Here is an 18,791-nt window from a genome sequence, read left to right as displayed (position 1 = left end):
TCTTCTTGCCCCATCGGTATGCCCTGCCCTAACCTGTATTTCCTCATTTCTAAACCCAGATTTCATTTACCGGAAATATATTTTGGCTTTGTGTGTACCATGTTAGCTCATGCTCTGAACTCTGACCTGTTACAACTCTGTCCACTTGATTAGGAACATCTTTACACCTGAACATGTGAATAGTGAATCAGCCAATCAGGTGGCAGCAGCACAAAGAAAAATTCAAGTAGATTCGGGTAAAGAGTTAATGTCCACATTAAACATCACAATGAAGAAACTGTGTGATCTCTGTGACTTTAACCGTCGCATGTTTGGCAATTGCAAAATGGGCTTGTTTGAGTATTTAAGAATCTGGTAGACCACACAATTTTTAGGTAAGCAAGAGTATTGAAGCAGATGGTCTTAGTGTATTAAAGTAAATAAGGCTTTATATTTGTTAGCAGATCTCTTGCTTGCAATAACTACATCAAGGCATCTTTCTTTAGTGATACTTTTTCATGCTTTTACTTCAATCTCAATTTCCACCAGAAAATTACCTGGTGCTGGTTCAGAGTGCTGGTTCGAAATTGGTTCCACTGGTGAGCCTTCTAAGAACCGGTTTGCCTTTCCATGGGCTAGAGAGCCATCACAGTGCCGAGTCTTACGTCACTGTATACAACATTATACAGCGACGTTAGCGCAGCAGCGGCAAACATGACACCAACAATGGCGGATGTTGCTTTACTGTTAATGCTCATGGCTTTGCGAACCTACATTGGTATCCAAAAGTGGCGAATACTGATTTAAAATGATTTAAAAATGGCACTAACGACGTTCTCTTTTGTCTTGTTGGTCACAGTAACCCTGCCCCCAGCTCCTGATGCAAGTGGTTCTTAAGTCTAGACCAGCAATGTTTTGGTGCTACTTAAGGACGACTTTTCCTGGTTCAGAGCCGATGGAAGATCTTAGACAGAAGTCAATCACCAGAACGCAACCCAACTGAGCAGCATTTTACCTCCTAAAATGCTGCTCAGTTGGGTTGCGTTCTGGTGATTGACTTCTGTCTGAGATCTTCCATTTTTTCCACAATGATGTTATTTATTGATTTTGCAATGGGTTTTGGTTCAAAGCCTATTGAAAGCCAAGATTAACCGATTAAACGGGTGGAATCAGGTGTGGCTCCGGCTTGATTGGTATGAAAACCTGCGCTAACACCGGCCATTTAAGAATAAGTTTGGACACCCCTACCTTACAGCATGATCAGCCTCTTTCAGATGAAACTGGATGCATTTCTTTGGAAATTTGTCAGACAGTATGTCCTGTAGAAAAGTGTCACCCAGGCAAGAACACCATGGTCCAGCAGTAAAGTCTATCCACAGATCACAGGCTTGAGTGGATGTGTCTTTAGGTCCATATATGAACATGGGGGTGTTTCTCATTTTTCTTCTGTGAATGGAAATATAACATGAATGTCATGTGCATGTCCAGGAAGTTCCTTCGATTCAGAGCCAATATCACTGAAAAGGTCAACTACCAACCATTGTTTTTTCCTTTTCCAATAAGCTGTGTTTACTTCCCCTTATTCATTCTTTTAGGAGAAGAATGTGTAGGCAGGTGTGTATTTTATCTACTGTATTTTGTAATGTTGCTGCTGTGTTCGAGTTAACACAGAAGACACACATAGAGATTATATAAGTATATATGTACTATAATACCAGTTCCCTTATTCTAACATAATATAGCTGTTCTGTTAGTATTTTAACATGTGTGTAATGCTCATTGTTTGCTTTCTGTATCTCCTCGTCCCATACGATGGAGAATGGCCGTTCGGTTACGTGAGACATGCAGAGGGTCCTGCCACAGCATAAGCCAGAGTCACCGTGTACTTGTAATGTCTTACGGAATGATGGTTATTGCCCAATACATAGGGTGCTTAATAGTAAATAAAGCACATGTGGAAGGCCAATGCATTTGCATGCAACAATATGTAAAAGAAATACATTTACAGCATTTGACAGACATCCTTAACCACAGAGACTTACTGTGGGACCTTACTCAGGGGCCCAGTGGTGGCAACCTGTGGTCCTGGGATTTAAACTCATGATCTTCCAAGCAGTAGTCAAACACCTTCATCACTGAGCTACCACTATCCTGTAATACAGTTTTGCTATATTATTATATAGCATGATAAAATGTTTACCTTTCATTGTGGCCTGGCTTCAATTCCTGGGCATTGAAGCAACCCAAACACTGAGGGGTTAACTCTGCGTGTCTCAAGCCTGAATAAAAATGAGAGGGTTGTGTCAGAAAGGTTTGATTCTTTATGTAATATAACAACATCTAAAATCTCTACTCTATTTACAGGTCTGCTTTTGTAATACTTACATTGCCCTGTTTGCTGGTCTTATCATTCTGTGTGATACATGTTTATGCCTTTGCACTAAATACCCAATGGTTGCATTAAGCTAGCATTGAAAATATTTGTTTAATGTCTAGATTTTGACTTTTGAATAAGCTCTCTTGAATCTTGGTTCAACAAGCCCTGTGCTGATTGCCCAGAGAAACCACAAGGCACTCTAGCTGCCAGATTTGAATCTAACTCAAGCATTACAACATAATTAACTTGCTAGTTGCAAATGCTCAGGTCTGGCCATGAATATTAAGCAGAGTAAAAAGACCAGAAAGCTGTCACTACTATCCTTTTTGTCTGGGCCTGTTCCATGAGTTTATTTTTTTTAATAATTCCGTTGAAGCATGGTTGAAAAGCAATGTCTGACTTTCATTGGTTAACATTCATAGAATTTTTATTTATTATTACTTTTGTCAGATTAAAGTTTTTTCTGTGACCATTGTGAGTTTTTCTTTCATTGACCGAAGGGTACCAACAATTTTGTCCACGTGTGTAAACTTAGGGACAAACTGGCATCAGATGTGGCTCAGTCAGTGAACTTAATTCAGGCTGGAAAATTATTGACTAGAGCTTGTATTGTAACCCAGAAAGCATTCCTTTCTGTTCCTTTCTGTTCTGTTCCTGTCCTTCCGGATCTGGTATAGTTTCCTGTATATGGCATAATCAATGGATGAAGACCACCAGTGACACAATCCAGCTACAGCCATAAACACATCATTCTCCGGAAAAGGTTTGACAAGGTTCTGGTGGACCTCTTCGCTGATGACTAAATAACTTCTTGCCAATTGTGATATCATTTTGTATGGGGGAGTAGGACAAGGGTGAAGGGGGCATTGCATATAGGGGGCTCATATCCTTATTACCATCTCTCTGAAAAGAACATAAAGCATTCATCTGTCATACACCCCAATGAGTCTAGCATGGGTTCTTTCCTCCACTGGCTTCCGGTAGCTGCATGCATCAGTTTCAAAACACTGCTGCTTGACTACAGAGACAAAAATGGACCAGCTCCCACTTAACTCAAAGCTCTTATCACTCCTTACACTGCACCTCGCACCCTCAGAACTACCAGCACTGCTCAACTGGTCCCACCATCTCCTAGGCTAAGAGGAAGATATACAGCAAGACTCTTCTCTGTTCTGGAAATGAGGTGGTGGAATGAACTGTACCTAGCTGTGCAAACAGCTGAGTAACTGGCTATCTTCAAACGGCGGGTGAAGACCTACCTCTTCCTGGAATAAATGAACTTGCACTTTTTCCCTGTTTGTTGTATGTATATATTTTATAAACAAAAAGTTTTAGGTTGATAGTAAGTCTGTAACCTAGTGAACCAGTGTTAATGTATTCATTAATAGAGACTCGCTCTGGATAAGGGCATCTGACAATTGCCATAAAGGTAAATGTACTGTATTAGCCAAGACAGGATGCATACTGATATGGTGTAGCAGTCACCGCTCCTGACAATGTCTTAATACAGTATGTCTGAGCTCTGCCATATTCAGAAATACTTGGATGACACTCTGATAGTTGACAGTGTCAGGGACGGACATTAGGGGAGTTGGTGTGTGTCCAACCATCTGCAGCTGAACACCTCCAAGATCAAGGAGATGGTGGTTGATTTTTGTAGGAACAAACCAACCTCAACCTGTGTTCATACAGGGGCTTGATGTGGCGATGGTCAGGACCTACTAATATCTGGGACTGCAGCTGGATGAAAGGCTGGTCTGGACCATGAACATGGATACTCTACTCAGGAAAGGACAGAGCTGTCTCTATTTCCTTAGGAGGCTTTCATCTTTCAACCTCTGCAAAAAACTGCTTCACATCTTTGACCAACCTGTGGTCACCAGTGTCTATGCTGTGGTGTACTGGGAAAGAAGCTGCTTTTTGAGATGATTCTTTTGAGAGATGTGGAACGACTGGACAGACTGGTGTGGAGGGCAGGCTCTGTGGTTGGAACTCTCTATTTGGACAACACCCACCACCTTCTGCACAGCATATTCACTAGGCAGAGGAGTGTGTTCACTGGCAGACTGCTGTCTCTGTCATGCTCCACTGCAAAACTGAGGAACTCTTTTTTTACCATTGCCATTAGACTGTACAACATCTCTCAGGTATGGCAGGATGGAAACCTACAAACTGAGTAGTGACTTTTAGGGACAGATTTTTAACTATATGTACACGCTACTCCTGGATATTTTCCATTTTAGTTTTAATAAATGACAACCTAAACAAAACAAAACTCTTTTGCACATGTTTGGGTGGGGAGTAGGGGCTACTGTGTTCTGATAATCTTTTTTAACTGGATGCTTAAATGATCCTCTGGGATCAATAAAGTATCTATCTACTGTATCTACTGTATTAAATGGGTTTGTTTTTTCCATGCTATGCCCATCCCAGTCATTAAGGGGACATCTGTAGCACATCCAATTTCCAAATAAAAAGGAAATAGCAGAGGGAGAAGAGGGTTCAGTTTGTATCTACCACATGGTCACCTGTTGTTTGCCTCAGTAATCCTATTCTAGAACCTTTGTTTGCTGCTCAGTTGTAAGTATAATTCTTTGTCGCTTTGTTTCATGTACATGCTTGTATATTTTGTGTATTATGATGGCTTGGTTTGTAAGTAGAAGTTAATTCATTGTTTTCTTTTATAGAGGATTTCTTTTTTTGCTCATGCTTGTGTAATCTGCTCATACACTTACATTGTAGACCCTTGGGCTGTGATTGGATGTAGTTTTGCCACAGCCCAGGAAAAAATGCCAGAAGACTTTGAGGCTACATTGACAAGTACATTCCATAACCATAAGTACATAGTGCAAATACATTCCATAAGCCATCGCATCAGCAGATAGGTGCTATTATATTTTGTTGGACATTTGATACACATATTTACACTTTATGTTTACCTTTGCATATATACATGTGTGTGTATTGAGTCAGTTGATCAGTTGAAAGGTACTGGGACAGTTATAATGGGGATCCATAAACACTGCTGGTCACATCAGTGGAAGCAGGGTGGACTTAATGCCTTGAACATTTGAGCATAGGTCAAATAACTCTGGAGTGTTTGACAATGTCACCTAATTCATTGACCTTGCATCTTGGTTACATCACATACCCTGTGATTGTCCAGTATTTGTTCTAAATAAGTAATTGGTCTGAACAGGGCTACTTGTTAAATTGTTCATATGTTACGGTGAAAAAGAACAGAATGGATGTCCTCACCATAGCTAGGCTGAAGGCCCAAACCCTACGGTGAAATGGAACTTAATGAGGAGTGTCTTATGTCTTATCTTCTTATGGATGTTCTTTAATGGCATACTACTTCAGTATGTATGCATTTCTGTTCTACCTTGAAGTCAACTTCCTTACTCTCAGGGTTAACTTGCAGGTTTAACAGCAAGCCTTCCTAAACTGTGTTGTTACATCATGACCTTGTGGCATACATTATCCAGGGGATTCTGAATGCAGTTAAAGTTTGAGTTGTGAAATAGAACATCTGGTCTATTATAATATGCTTTAATCAAATGTTATAGGTTCTCCATTGGTACCTGGCATAAAGGGGAGTACAATGTTTCCTAAAAAAATCATTGATAGATGTCTTTTTATTTATGTCACTTACATAGATTCAGGTGCTAACTATAGTCTAAAAATCTTCTAGTTTTAGATAAGGGTGCAGATATGGCTATTCCTAGATAGAGCAAGTAATGGTAAATTGCGCTGTTTGTGTTGTTGCTCTATGTATCTCTCATGTTTGTTGTTGGTGAACCAGTCCCTGGTTTTAGGGACTAAATCACCTACTAAAAAAGAAACTAAACTTCCTGAATAAAAACACAAACAGAGACAAATACCTTCTGTCAACATAAGTGGCAGACACTTATTACTGGGGAAATACAGCACTATTTACAAACACATACAAAGTGAGTATATATAAATTTTGGCAGCTGAAGCAAAAAAGGAACGAATTATAGTCAGTATAAGCAAAGTTCAAACCAGAATCATTACAAACAAAACATGGAATATTCATGTGAACAACCACACAAGCAACCGAGTGAGCCTCAGTAATTAAAGACTGCTGGCACTGGCTTCTGTCCAACTTTATACTGTCACCCATTGATGATGTCATCTTGGTGTGGAAGTGTCAACACTTGTCAACACAATGGAGAACCTGAAGGAAGACCCACCTGGATTGGACTATGTTGTGGATCTGCTCTCTTGTGCTATATGCATGAGCCGGCCACAGATTCAGTTTCAGGATATAGGTTAATCATCTGCATAGAACTTTATGAAAGGAAGAGAGACTGAGAAAGGGAGATATACTGCATAGTAGCATACAACCTTTCATGGGGCAGACAGGCAGACAATGAGTTGATTACCCTCAAGTCATGAAACCAACTCCGCCTCAGCAACACGTGCATTTGTTATTGTTATGGTGGCTGTCTACGTGCCCATGTCGGTGCTGGCCGTGGTGCTGAAGTTACATTCATGCCTTTCTGGAGGTGGTGATTGGAGCCTGGCATCACACAGTAAATCAAGTACCATTCATATCTGAAGGCAGGTCTATGCATGTCTTCTTTTTAGCAACAAACATAAAATCTGCAAAGCTGACTGGATCACAGTTTATTAACCAAGTCATTCCGCACACCACCAGTGTGATAGAGATCAAATTAAAGGTATTCAAACCCTAATATTGTGATCTGCAATAAAATACAATAAAGGTTGCAAGCTCCTACCCCTCAAAGGATTGTTCTTCTTTTAGTATAAGCATAAATAATCGGCAACCCCTAATATCCCTTCCCTCCCTCTTTTCACTGCTTCTCTTTCAGCAAAAATGGTCTGCTAATTACTGCAAACTAACAACATAAACAGATTCTTTCCACATGGCATGAGTCTTAAAAAACCCTCAAGTATGATACTTCACATCAATTGCTCATCCTGTTATACATGTACATAGTTAATAGAAAGATTTGGATTGTTACCAAAGTTTTTCTTACAACTTTCATGTAGTTTAATTCTATTTATTTATTTATTTATTTATTACAAGTATAGCACTTTTAACAATGGACAACAAACATTATCACAAAGCAGCTTTACAGAAATATATGAAAGTAGTTTCTTCCAAGATTTTCAGAAATGGAGTGTAAAATTAACAGGTCATCAGTTTAGGTAAGGGCAACTATCTGGGCCACTATTAGACCCATTTAGACCCACTAAAACCATGTATTTGAGGTGGTATCTCAAAGCTGAATAATGTCTGAGTCCTATCATAAGGTCTTTCTTATATGCACATACTCAGTACACACTGCTGCATTGCACAATTTGAGAAGGTGTTTATTTGGGAGTTTGATGGCTATGTGCAGGGTGTGTGTACACATGTGACAGTGTCTGTGTAAAAGTGCACTCACTCTCGCTCAGACTGCACCAGTCCAGAGTGGGAATGCTGAGACAGACGCACGGTTTATTTTTGGGTCAGTGACAGTGTGTCAATGGCCGCAGATGCATCGCAAAGGAAGGCTCTGAGTTACCAACAGACCCTGGTTTGTCCCGACTTCTTTCACTCTGTTTGCTTATTCTCTATCTCCTTCATCCTCTTACACTTTAACCAGCCTTTCTTACATGGTGGTTTGCTGTGTGGTTTGCTTGCATTATTTTTTTTTTTTCACGCTCATAGTTTTGATGTTACATAATAAAGATCTGTATGAGGATATATTTCTGTAGCTGCACTGAGATCTTTAATAAGCAAGTGAGTGCAAAGCGTGTTGAGCTTAGCCCTGACTTTATCAACATGTGACTGTGTTGAGTAAACTTTTTGTCTGTCTCTTTTTGAGTTCATCTAAATTGCTCTGTGAGCACCCTCATTACTTACCTTTCTATTCAATTAGTTTTTCTATTCAATTTGTAATTTGTTTTCACATTGGTGCATTTCAAACGTTTGAAATTATTCTACTGTATCTAGCTGCAAAATGCTTGAGTCTACACCAGCGTGTTACTTTATATGTGGAGACAAATATAAACTTATGCTGTTGTGTGGTGGGTAAACCCGATCACTCAGTCACAAGGGTGATGAACTTGGCTCTGAGTATCTGAGAACATCTGGGTCTGTTCTGATAGAGAGAGAGAGAGAGAGAGAGAGAGAGAGAGAGAGAGAGAGAGTATTTATTTATTTTCATTTCATTTTTATTAAATGTGACTTAAATATTACATGAATGTGTAATAATCTATACCTATAATATTAGCATTGGTAACATTGTCATATAACACAGGCATGCTAATGAAGCTCATTTAAATTAAATTGAATTGAGAGAGGGAAAGAGAGAGAGAAAGTGTGTGAGAGAGAGAGAGCGCGAAAGGGAGAGAGAGAGCAAAAGAGAGAGAGAGCGAGAGAGAGAATGTGAAAGAGAGAGAGAGAAAGCGAAAGAGAGAGAGAGCAAAAGAGAGAGAGCGAAAGAGAGAGAGAGAGAGCGAAAGGGAGAGAGAGAGCAAAAGAGAGAGAGCGTGAAAGAGAGAGAGAGAGTGAAAGAGAGAGCAAAAGAGAGAGTGAAAGAGAGAGAGCGAAAGAGAGAGAGAGAGCGAAAGAGAGAGAGAGAGCGAAAGAGAGAGAGAGAGAGCGAAAGAGAGAGAGTGAGAGAGTGAGAGCGTGAGAGAGAGAGAGAGAGAAAGAGAGAGAGAGAGAGATTTTGAAGTGGTATAAGTTTACCATGTGGGTCCTGTGTGAATTGCCCACTAATGTAAGAGAGATAGCACATTTTAAAGAAAAGTAAAAAGTAAAGGAAATGTAGGTCTCAATATCTTTTTTCTGTGCCTGTGTATTCAGCCGATCATCTTCTTATAGCGCAACTTCAAAGGTTTGCTTGCATTTGATTGCTAAGGACAAGAACTCAGGTGTTGAACACCGTGGAGGCAGAGGTACACTCAGATGTGTTGCCTTGATCTTTATCTGAGATTTCGTAGGATATTTACCACCAGTTATAGGTGGCAATAACCACCGGCAATAGGCAGTAGGTTGGAATAGGTGGGCAAAATGCTGGAATACATGGACAAACATGATCATCGCCATGGAAAACAACTTCTATTTTCAACTTCTATCTTCTATTTAAATCTATCTATTTTTAGAGGTCCATTTTATTTAAAAAAAACATTTGACTATGCATAATATAATATGGTGACCGCTTAGGTGCCTGGTTGTCCATGGAGTAAATAGCCATCAGCAGTGACATGTAATAGAGTCTCCAGTGTGTCCTGTGTTTGAATACCAGTTCCAGATACTTTGTGTGATGGTATGAGTAAGGTCATGGAACATTAACAAAGTTATTTATACATTTTAGTCAGATAGTTAGAGGGCAAACATGAAATGAATCAGTGAATTGTGATTAATGATATATTAAGAAAAAAACATGCTGTAGGAATAAGAAATAAAAGAAAGATAGAAAGAGAAAGGTGGGAAAGTGAATGTTGGCTTGCACGGTTTAAAAATAGCCTAGCGGGTTGTGTTACAGAAAGAGAGGGAAAAGGGGTAACTCCAGTCCAATGAGGTGGGGGGGGGGTGTTTAAAGGGACTGTCCATATGGAGGTATGGGGCAGATCAGAGTAGGAGACAGAGGAGGGGTGATCTATTAAGTATACAGGGATTACATGTACTGTGATAACGGCAAAAGTAATAGGATAGACTAATGGAATGGAGCCAGACAAATGTGTAATGAGGCAGGGAGATACTGAGATACTGAGATAGTTGATGAATCCTTCAGCAGCCCAATTACAATTCAAAAGAAGCACTTAAGCATTAAAAACATATTATGTGAAATGGTTATGAATATTTATATAAACATTTTCATGATCAAGGCATAAGTATCTGTCACCATTAAGGTTGTTGGTATCTTACATCTTGTTAGTTGCTTTAAAATCAATACCTCACACTTTTAATTTGACTTTTGTGTTAAAGACAATGTGTAAATAAAACAGTGTGTGTCAAAGACATGCTCTATTATTCTACAAGATTTAAAGGTGCTTTGCTAATGCTCTGTATGTGTCTCTATGGTACGGTGGCCGAGAAGTGCAAAACAAATTAACAAATCCGAAAACACGTTAACAAATCCAAAAACAAATTAACAAATCCGAAAACACATTAACAAATCCAAAAACAAATTAACAAATCCAAAAACAAATTAACAAATCCAAAAACAAATTAACAAATCTGAAAACACTAACAAATCCAAAAACACATTAACAAATCCGAAAACACATTAACAAATCCAAAAACAAATTAACAATCCAAAAACACATTAACAAATCCAAAAACAAATTAACAAATCCGAAAACATATTAACAAATCCGAAAACACATTAACAAATCCGAAAACACATTAACAAATCCGAAAACAAATGAATAAATCCGAAAACACATTAACAAATCCAAAAACACATTAACAAATCCGAAAATAAATTGACAAATCCGAAAACACATTAACAAATCCGAAAACACATTAACAAATCCGAAAACACAACGACAATTCAGACAACCCAGAAGAGGTTGTTGTAGTTTGTGATTGGAACACGTACCGATCATTGGACAAGACACCTGTCACTCAAGGTATACATGAAGTTCAACAGTCTCCCGCCAGGAAAAGTTGGAATGGATGGATGGAATGGATTACTGTGGATTAATTCTGTTATTTTCTTATGTTTAAACTTTACACATTACACATAAGATTCCATACCTGTATATCTTGAGTGATAGGTGTCTTGTCCAATGATCGGTAAGTTTCCATTCAAAAACGATACCTACCGTTTCCGTGTTGTCTGACTTGTCGTTGTGTTTTCGGATTTGTTAATGTGTTTTCGGATTTGTTAATTTGTTTTCAGTTAATGTGTTTTCGGATTTGTTAATTTGTTTTCAGATTTGTTAATGTGTTTTCAGATTTGTTAATGTGTTTTCGGTTAATATGTTTTCGCATTTGTTCATTTGTTTTCAGATTTGTTAATTTGTTTTCGGTTAATGTGTTTTCGGATTTGCTAATTTGTTTTCAGATTTGTTAATGTGTTTCCGGATTTGTTAATGTGTTTTCGGATTTGTTAATTTGTTTTCAGATTTGTTAATTTGTTTTCGGTTAATGTGTTTTCGGATTTGTTAATTTGTTTTCGGTTAATGTGTTTTCGGATTTGTTAATTTGTTTTCAGATTTGTTAATGTGTTTTCGGTTAATGTGTTTTCGGATTTTTTAATTTGTTTTCAGATTTGTTAATGTGTTTTCGGATTTGTTAATGTGTTTTCGGATTTGTTAATTTCTTTTCAGATTTGTTAATTTGTTTTCGGTTAATGTGTTTAGGGATTTGTTAATTTGTTTTCAGATTTGTTAATTTGTTTTCGGTTAATGTGTTTTTGGATTTGTTAATTTGTTTTCGGGTTAATGTGTTTTCGGATTTGTTAATGTGTTTTCAGATTTGTTAATTTGTTTTCAGATTTGTTAATGTGTTTTCGGATTTGTTAATGTGTTTTTGGATTTGTTGATGTGTTTACGGATTTGTTAATTTGTTTTTGGTTAATGTGTTTTCAGATTTGTTCATTTGTTTTGCAGTTCTCGGCCACCGTACTATGGTGATGTATGTATGGTATTTGGCTTTATCTTATGAAATCAGCCACATCATTTCAACATATTCACCACTGATGAGTGAGAAAACAATAAGATTAGTCCAAGTTTAAGGTCAATGTGTCACTGAAATGATCAAAAACTGAAATATTTAATATTTAAAAGCAAAATCTAGGGGCTGCCAAGATTACAGCTCAATCTGATGCTAATTTAGTTAATAAAATATTAACTCTTTTTAAAAAATGTAAACAAATTGCTATGCAATTGCATCAGTTTAATGTATATATTGTTTAATCAGAGAAAATAACATAAAAACAGTCAAATAATTGCTTAAAGGTTTATTATTATGGAAATACATTCCCCAAAAATATATACAGTTCATACTCTTATTCTTTATACTGTATATATTAAGCATATATACAGCACAATATAGTAGGGGTACTATTTACATTTGGAACTATATGTATATTCAAATGTATATAGAAGGTATTTTCAACATTAATATTATTATTATTATTACTTAAGAATGTCATAGATTTACAGCTTGTCAGCACAATGGATCAACTGCAGCCTGTTACTGAAGCTAGTGTGTGTCTGGTAACATTAAGTGTCTACGAAATTTTTACATTTATCCTAAAACACTGTGAAAGAATCCTAATGATTAATGAAGCATAAAATTGTTTTACCGCACAGTAATTGGGTGTAGTATAATCTGCCATGCCAACTTTAATCAACATGATTTAAATTAGGTGCTTAGGGCTCAAACCCTGTTCCAGCATGACCGCGTCCCTGTACACAAAGCACAGAGCTCCATGAAGACATGGTGAGTGGTCCAAAATGGTCCAAAATCTTTGTGATGAACTGGAGCACAGACTGAACCCCAGACCTCCTCACTCTTACATCATCAGTGTAGCTGTAACTCTTGTAGCTGAATGAACACAAATCCCCACAGTCACAATACAACATCTAGTGGAAAGTCCTTACAGACGAGAAGAGTTGAGAGCTTTATAAAAGTTAAGGGAATAAATCTGGAGTGAGATGTTCAACAAGCACATGAGGGTGTGGTACTCAGGTGTCCACATACTTTTGCCGAAATTGTGAACGTATTCTAGAATAATTTCTTATTAATTAACACAAATTATGTGTACAATTAACGTATAAGAAGGTAATAAACTCTTACTTATATAATTATTGAGCAAGGTTTAAAAATATGAAAGGTTAAGATTGAGGCATGCTGTGATTGTGCTTTACTCTTTATAGTGCTGGATTTAATGGATTAATTAATATTAAAGAAAGTGTGGCTGGTGTGATGGGATTCTCAATGGAACTATTATGTTGAGTATAATATTAGAATATTTTATTTGCTTTTTCTGACTAGCTGTATGGGGTGTACAGTGAACACCCTGGAGGGTCCTGTCAACGAGAGGCTGGTCACCTGCTGACAGAGAAACAGGTAAAGAAAAACCATCATCATCATCACCATCATCATGGACACCATCGGCAGAGTCACAAACACTGTAGCCGACACCACGGGGAACCAGATGCAGGAGATGATGGCAAAGAATCGGAAAATAGGCACACATCTTCCGTGAAGAAAGACCCCTCCTGCTCCAAGTATAAAGGTGGCATTTATAATTTTATTTCTTTACATGAATAATCTCTGCTAATGGTCCAGATGTGAGGGAGGTTGTGTGTGTGTCTGTGTGTTTGTGTCCATACATTTTTATTAAATGCATACACAAATACTCAGTAATAGAGTAATGTTTAACGAAATAGACTGTGGGAGTCATTTGCTGCTATGAAGAAATGTAAACAACCTGAACACTCAGCAAATTTAATTAGCACTGGTATGCCTTTTGGCATATCCCAGCATATACCTCTGGCTGGGTAAGCATTTTTGAGCCATTGATCCCATGCTCTTGTTCATGCAGACTGTGTGGCTCGTGTACAGGAGTTTCTAGTAACTAAATTGGGAGAAGACTGGATCTTTCTAGTGCTCCTGGGCCTCTCCATGGCGTTAGTCAGTTGGACCATGGACTACGCCAGTGCCAAGAGCCTCCAAGGTACAATAGCATTTGTTTGATTGTATCTTTATTGTGTATTAGTTAATAAAACATCATCTAATAAACTAGGTTCTAATCTCCTCTGCTGGTCAGTTGGAGTTGTCCATGGGTCAGAAATCATGTTTTAGTTGCTTTATTTGTCTTCATTTTTCATTCTCTTTGTGTACTTATTCTGTTCTCTTCATCCTTTTTCAACTGTTTTCACTTTCTAATTCTCAAACATGATCGCCCATCTCCCTGAACATTTCCACTATCCTCACTCTTCACCTTTCCTTCTGTCACTTCTCTCCTCCATTGCTGCAACAATCCCTCGTACTCAGCTTACAAGTGGATGTATGGAAAGCTGAGAAGAAATATCCCGCTGCAGTACTTGGTTTGGGTCACCTATCCAATGGCGCTCATCATGTTTGCCTCCTTCTTCTGCAACCTGGTTGCTCCACAGGCCATCGGTGTGTACTCTTTGCTGTTCCTGGAGCCATTAACCTGTGTATGCCTTCTGCTGTATTGTTGATTTTTCATTCTAACTGCTTGTGTTGCTCCTTCAAGGGCAACCTTAAAGTCTATCACATCACCACATGCTGCATGCGCCCAGAACTGAGATGAATGTCTGGTAAAGTTATTACATAGAAAGGCTGAAATCTAATATATGTCAATACCTTAATGATGAAACTCTTAGGGATGAGCTATGCCTAACATCATGAAGTGACATGAATGACATAATAACAATTCTGTGGGTACCACACATTTAAAGACTGTCAGCTAGCTACATTTCTTATTTCTACGTTATAAGTATTTTGTGACGTGACGTGATATGACGTGACATACGTGTCAGTATGGTGACCCATACTCAGAATTTGTTCTCTGCATTTAACCCATCCAAAGGGCACACACACAGCAGTGAACACACACACGCCCGGAGCAGTGGGCAGCCATTTGTCAGCCAAACCCTACTGGATTACCTCTGAATACCAGTCATGATCAACAGGATAGCTGTAGACATTTCATTCATACAAATAAACACAAACAAACAATAAACTGACTCTTCTGTTGTCTGTTCTTTTGTACTTTGATTGGACAAGGAAACAATCCACCACATTCACGTTTTTATTCCTGATGTTATTTCACAAGCGTATTAGCATGTGGGTCAAATTATATGTATTATAGGAAATAGTGGCTCAAATGATTAAGGCTCTTGGTTACTGATTGGAAGGTCAGGCATTTGAGCCCTAGCACTGCCAAGCTGCCACGTTTGGGCCCTTGAGCGAGGCCCTTAACACTTAACAACTGACGCTGTATCATGTCTGAACTTCCAAAACTGGGAGACTCTTCTTATGATAATAGAGTCAAATAGGAATAGAGTCAAAAAGGGGATTTTGATCCATTTTGATCGCTCAGTATAGATGATAATAACTGAAAGTTTTAATTCTACATCATTGTGTATCTTCAGTTGTTCTTTCTGGTCTTCACACGTCTCAGTTTACATATGCACCTTCTTCTCCTTCATCATCTTTTTGTTTTCTCAGGTTCTGGTATCCCTGAGATGAAAACTATCCTTAGAGGAGTTGTGTTGAAAGAGTATCTTACATTTAAAGCATTTGCAGCAAAAGCAGTTGGACTTACTGCTGCACTAGGAAGCGGAATGCCAGTAGGCAAAGAGGTAAAGCACTCAAATATATCAAATTTCATGGGTAAAGTTAATGGATGTAAATTATAGGCTGTAACATACCTGTCATATGTCTTTTATCTGTTACTCAGGGTCCTTTTGTACACATAGCCAGCATTTGTGCCGCTGTGCTGAACAGGATTATGGCCTTTTTCTTTGGGGTCTATCGGGTAAGAAGTTAACAGAAATGACTTTAATTACTGTTCAAATAAGTGCTATTAATACATCTACTGAGCTGAAAGAATGATTCACTTGGAAACTTGGATTCAGTTTTTAACAGAGATGCACTACATGGCCAAATGTTTGTGCACCCCTGACCATCATCAACCCATATGTGGTTCTTCCTCAATCTGTTGGCGCAAAGTTTGGAAACACACAATTTGTCTAGAATGTGTTCATATTCTGTAGTGTTACAATTTTCCCTGCACTGGAACTAAGAGTCTTAAACCCTGTTCCATCATGTCAATGTCCCTGTACACAAAGCACAGAGCTCCATGAAGACATGGTGTGTGAAGGTTGGAGTGAAGAACTCGAGTGTCCTGCACTGAGCCCTGACTCTGACTCAACACCACTGAACACCTTTGTGATGAACTGGAACACAGACTGAACCCCAGACCTCCTCACTCTTACATCATCAGTGTCTGATCTCACTGATGCTCTTGTAGCTGAATGAACACAAATCCACACAGACACACAACAACATCTAGTGGAAAGACTTCACAGAAGAGAAAGAGTGGAGTGAATTATAACAGTAAAGAGGGAATAAATCTGGATGAGATATTCAAGAAACACATGGATGTGATGGTCAGATGTCTACAAACCTTTGGCTGTATAGCATATGATGTGTATATGGGCTCATTCCAAACCCAGGCTGATATGTAGAAATGTAACTGTGGTTTAAGTGCATTGCAAAGTTTTAATATAAAATAATAGGTTATTTCTACATACACTCTGCTTTCCTCACCTCTGTATTATCTACACACACCTCTTCTTTCCGATCCTGTGTGTCATTAGAGCCCATATTGCTACACAGATATTCTCACCGTCGGTTGTGCTGTGGGGGTAGGCTGCTGTTTTGGCACCCCACTTGGAGGTAAAATGAGGCAATTACTTAATATATTTCTTGTTTTCTTTATAGCTGGTCATTTTTATGTACATATGTCAATATCAAGCTATTGGACTGTAACTCTTTCTATTCATATTCCTCTTTCTATTTATATCTTTCACGTTTTCTTTTTTCTCTTTTTTTTATCCTTCTCTAGGAGTGTTGTTCAGCATCGAGGTTACATCAACGTTCTTTGCAGTGAGGAACTATTGGAGGGGATACTTTGCTGCCACATTTAGTGCCTTCATATTCAGGGTGCTTTCAGTGTTCAATAAAGATGCAGGTGAGATTTTAATATATTTTTTTAATTGTCAAAAAAAAAATCTGATTTAAGCTCATATATTTTAAGCCATTAGCGAGAAGTCTTAGCAGTCCTTGTCATGTTAGGCTATAAATACTGTTGACAGACGAAGTAGGTGACTACAGATCACATATCATATCCGGGTGCTATATATATATATTTACTTCAGCCTTGTTTCCATTTAGCTTTTAAAACTATTTTTATATGTAATAATCTCTTCTTGTTTTTTCCAAACCTTCTTCTGTCTTCTAGTCACCATCACTGCTCTGTTCCGCACCAAGTTTCGCATGGACTTCCCCTTTGACCTGCAGGAGCTGCCAGCATTCGCCATCATTGGGTGAGAGCGTGGGGCAAGAGCGTGCCGTTCGTGGTGAGGGCACAATCCTATAGTTATGTTTGCTGTAGTGAAACAGAACTCACAGAACTATCTCCAAAGCACAACATGACTTTGGTGCACCATAACACCCCTGTTTTGGTTATTCAAAATCTCAGTTCTGTTGTATACATTTACAGACTTATTTATAACATTTACTGATATTAAGATGTTTTTTCTCGCATGTCAGTGGATTCATTTTGGTGTGGCATTAACACCACTTACTGTATCTTCATGCCAACAATTCAAATAATACAAATGCCAGTCTTTCCTTTTATCGATTATTATTTTTCCCAGAACTAATTTTTTGAAAGTATTCTAAACACACCACTTGTGAAATCTGAAAATCACAGAAATACAGAAAGCGATTTTGAAAGTGTTTTCCCCGCTTGTAAGACTTCTAAGTTTGAACAAACAATTAGATTTAATTTGATCTGATGTATCTGTTGCTCTGCTACACAGCATTTTCTGTGGCTTTCTTGGAGCTTTCTTCGTCTACTTGAACCGGCAGGTTGTCCTGTTCATGAGAAGACCCAACGCCCTTACACGGTTTCTTACCAAACAGTAAGAGAGACATATAAATCAAGGTCACACTGAGCTGTACACATAGACTATAGTTGCTTTATAGATCTCAGGTGAGATAAAGACCACAGATCAGACCCAAATAAAGCATTGTGTACTCTATATCCGGTGACATAGTTTTCCTATATTGGTCATTTTGCATTTAGCTGACTAGCTAGGCTACTTATTTACAATGTGTACAATAAAACCCAATAAAACCATTATTTCCTCCTACAGCCGTCTAATTTTTCCAGCTGTTGTTACATTTGTGATCGCGACGCTGACATTCCCTCCAGGTTTTGGACAGTTCATGGCAGGAGAGGTTAGACAAAGACAGCGTTTCATCACAGTTTTTATTCTGCAGTTCTACCTAATGTCTGCAATCGCTTAATTTTCTTAACTGACAACTTTCAATCTGTTAATTGTGTCTTAATTATCTTTTAATACAGCTAATGCCCAGAGAAGCTATAAACTCTCTGTTTGATAACTTCACATGGACTAAAATAAAGAGTGCTTCTGTTCCACCTGGTCTGGGACGATCTTCTGCCTGGCTTCATCCGGATGTCAGTGTATTTATCATACTGATTCTCTTCTTTATCATGAAGGTAAAGTTCTTTATGTATTTGTTAACATTTTATTGCATCTTAGCATAACCTTATTTTTGCTCTTTATTAACTTGGCAGACACAATGCTGAGAGATATTTCATTATTATCATTATGATGATGATGATGATGATGATGATGATGATGATGA

General features: G+C 38.2%; 1 protein-coding gene across 2 annotated transcripts in view; it reads left to right on the top strand.

Annotated features, from left to right (window-relative positions):
- Positions 1 to 7,823: 7,823 nt before the first annotated feature.
- clcn1a (chloride channel, voltage-sensitive 1a) overlaps positions 7,824 to 18,791 on the top strand; it is a 27,962-nt gene continuing 16,994 nt past the window's right edge. For both annotated transcript variants that reach the window (XM_060865838.1, XM_060865837.1), the window contains exons 1-12: positions 7,824 to 7,926; positions 13,350 to 13,593; positions 13,903 to 14,034; positions 14,355 to 14,483; positions 15,558 to 15,691; positions 15,790 to 15,867; positions 16,712 to 16,790; positions 16,960 to 17,085; positions 17,356 to 17,440; positions 17,939 to 18,040; positions 18,275 to 18,359; positions 18,487 to 18,642. In XM_060865838.1, coding sequence (XP_060721821.1) covers positions 7,876 to 7,926; positions 13,350 to 13,593; positions 13,903 to 14,034; positions 14,355 to 14,483; positions 15,558 to 15,691; positions 15,790 to 15,867; positions 16,712 to 16,790; positions 16,960 to 17,085; positions 17,356 to 17,440; positions 17,939 to 18,040; positions 18,275 to 18,359; positions 18,487 to 18,642 — 1,401 coding nt within the window. In that variant the 5' untranslated portion in view covers positions 7,824 to 7,875. The remainder of the gene's footprint in view (positions 7,927 to 13,349; positions 13,594 to 13,902; positions 14,035 to 14,354; positions 14,484 to 15,557; positions 15,692 to 15,789; positions 15,868 to 16,711; positions 16,791 to 16,959; positions 17,086 to 17,355; positions 17,441 to 17,938; positions 18,041 to 18,274; positions 18,360 to 18,486; positions 18,643 to 18,791) is intronic.

Source organism: Tachysurus vachellii, chromosome 3 (assembly GCF_030014155.1).
Source record: "Tachysurus vachellii isolate PV-2020 chromosome 3, HZAU_Pvac_v1, whole genome shotgun sequence".
Taxonomy (NCBI): Eukaryota; Metazoa; Chordata; class Actinopteri; order Siluriformes; family Bagridae; genus Tachysurus; species Tachysurus vachellii.
Note: the sequence above shows the minus strand (reverse complement) of the source record. Positions and strands in the feature narration are given on the sequence as shown.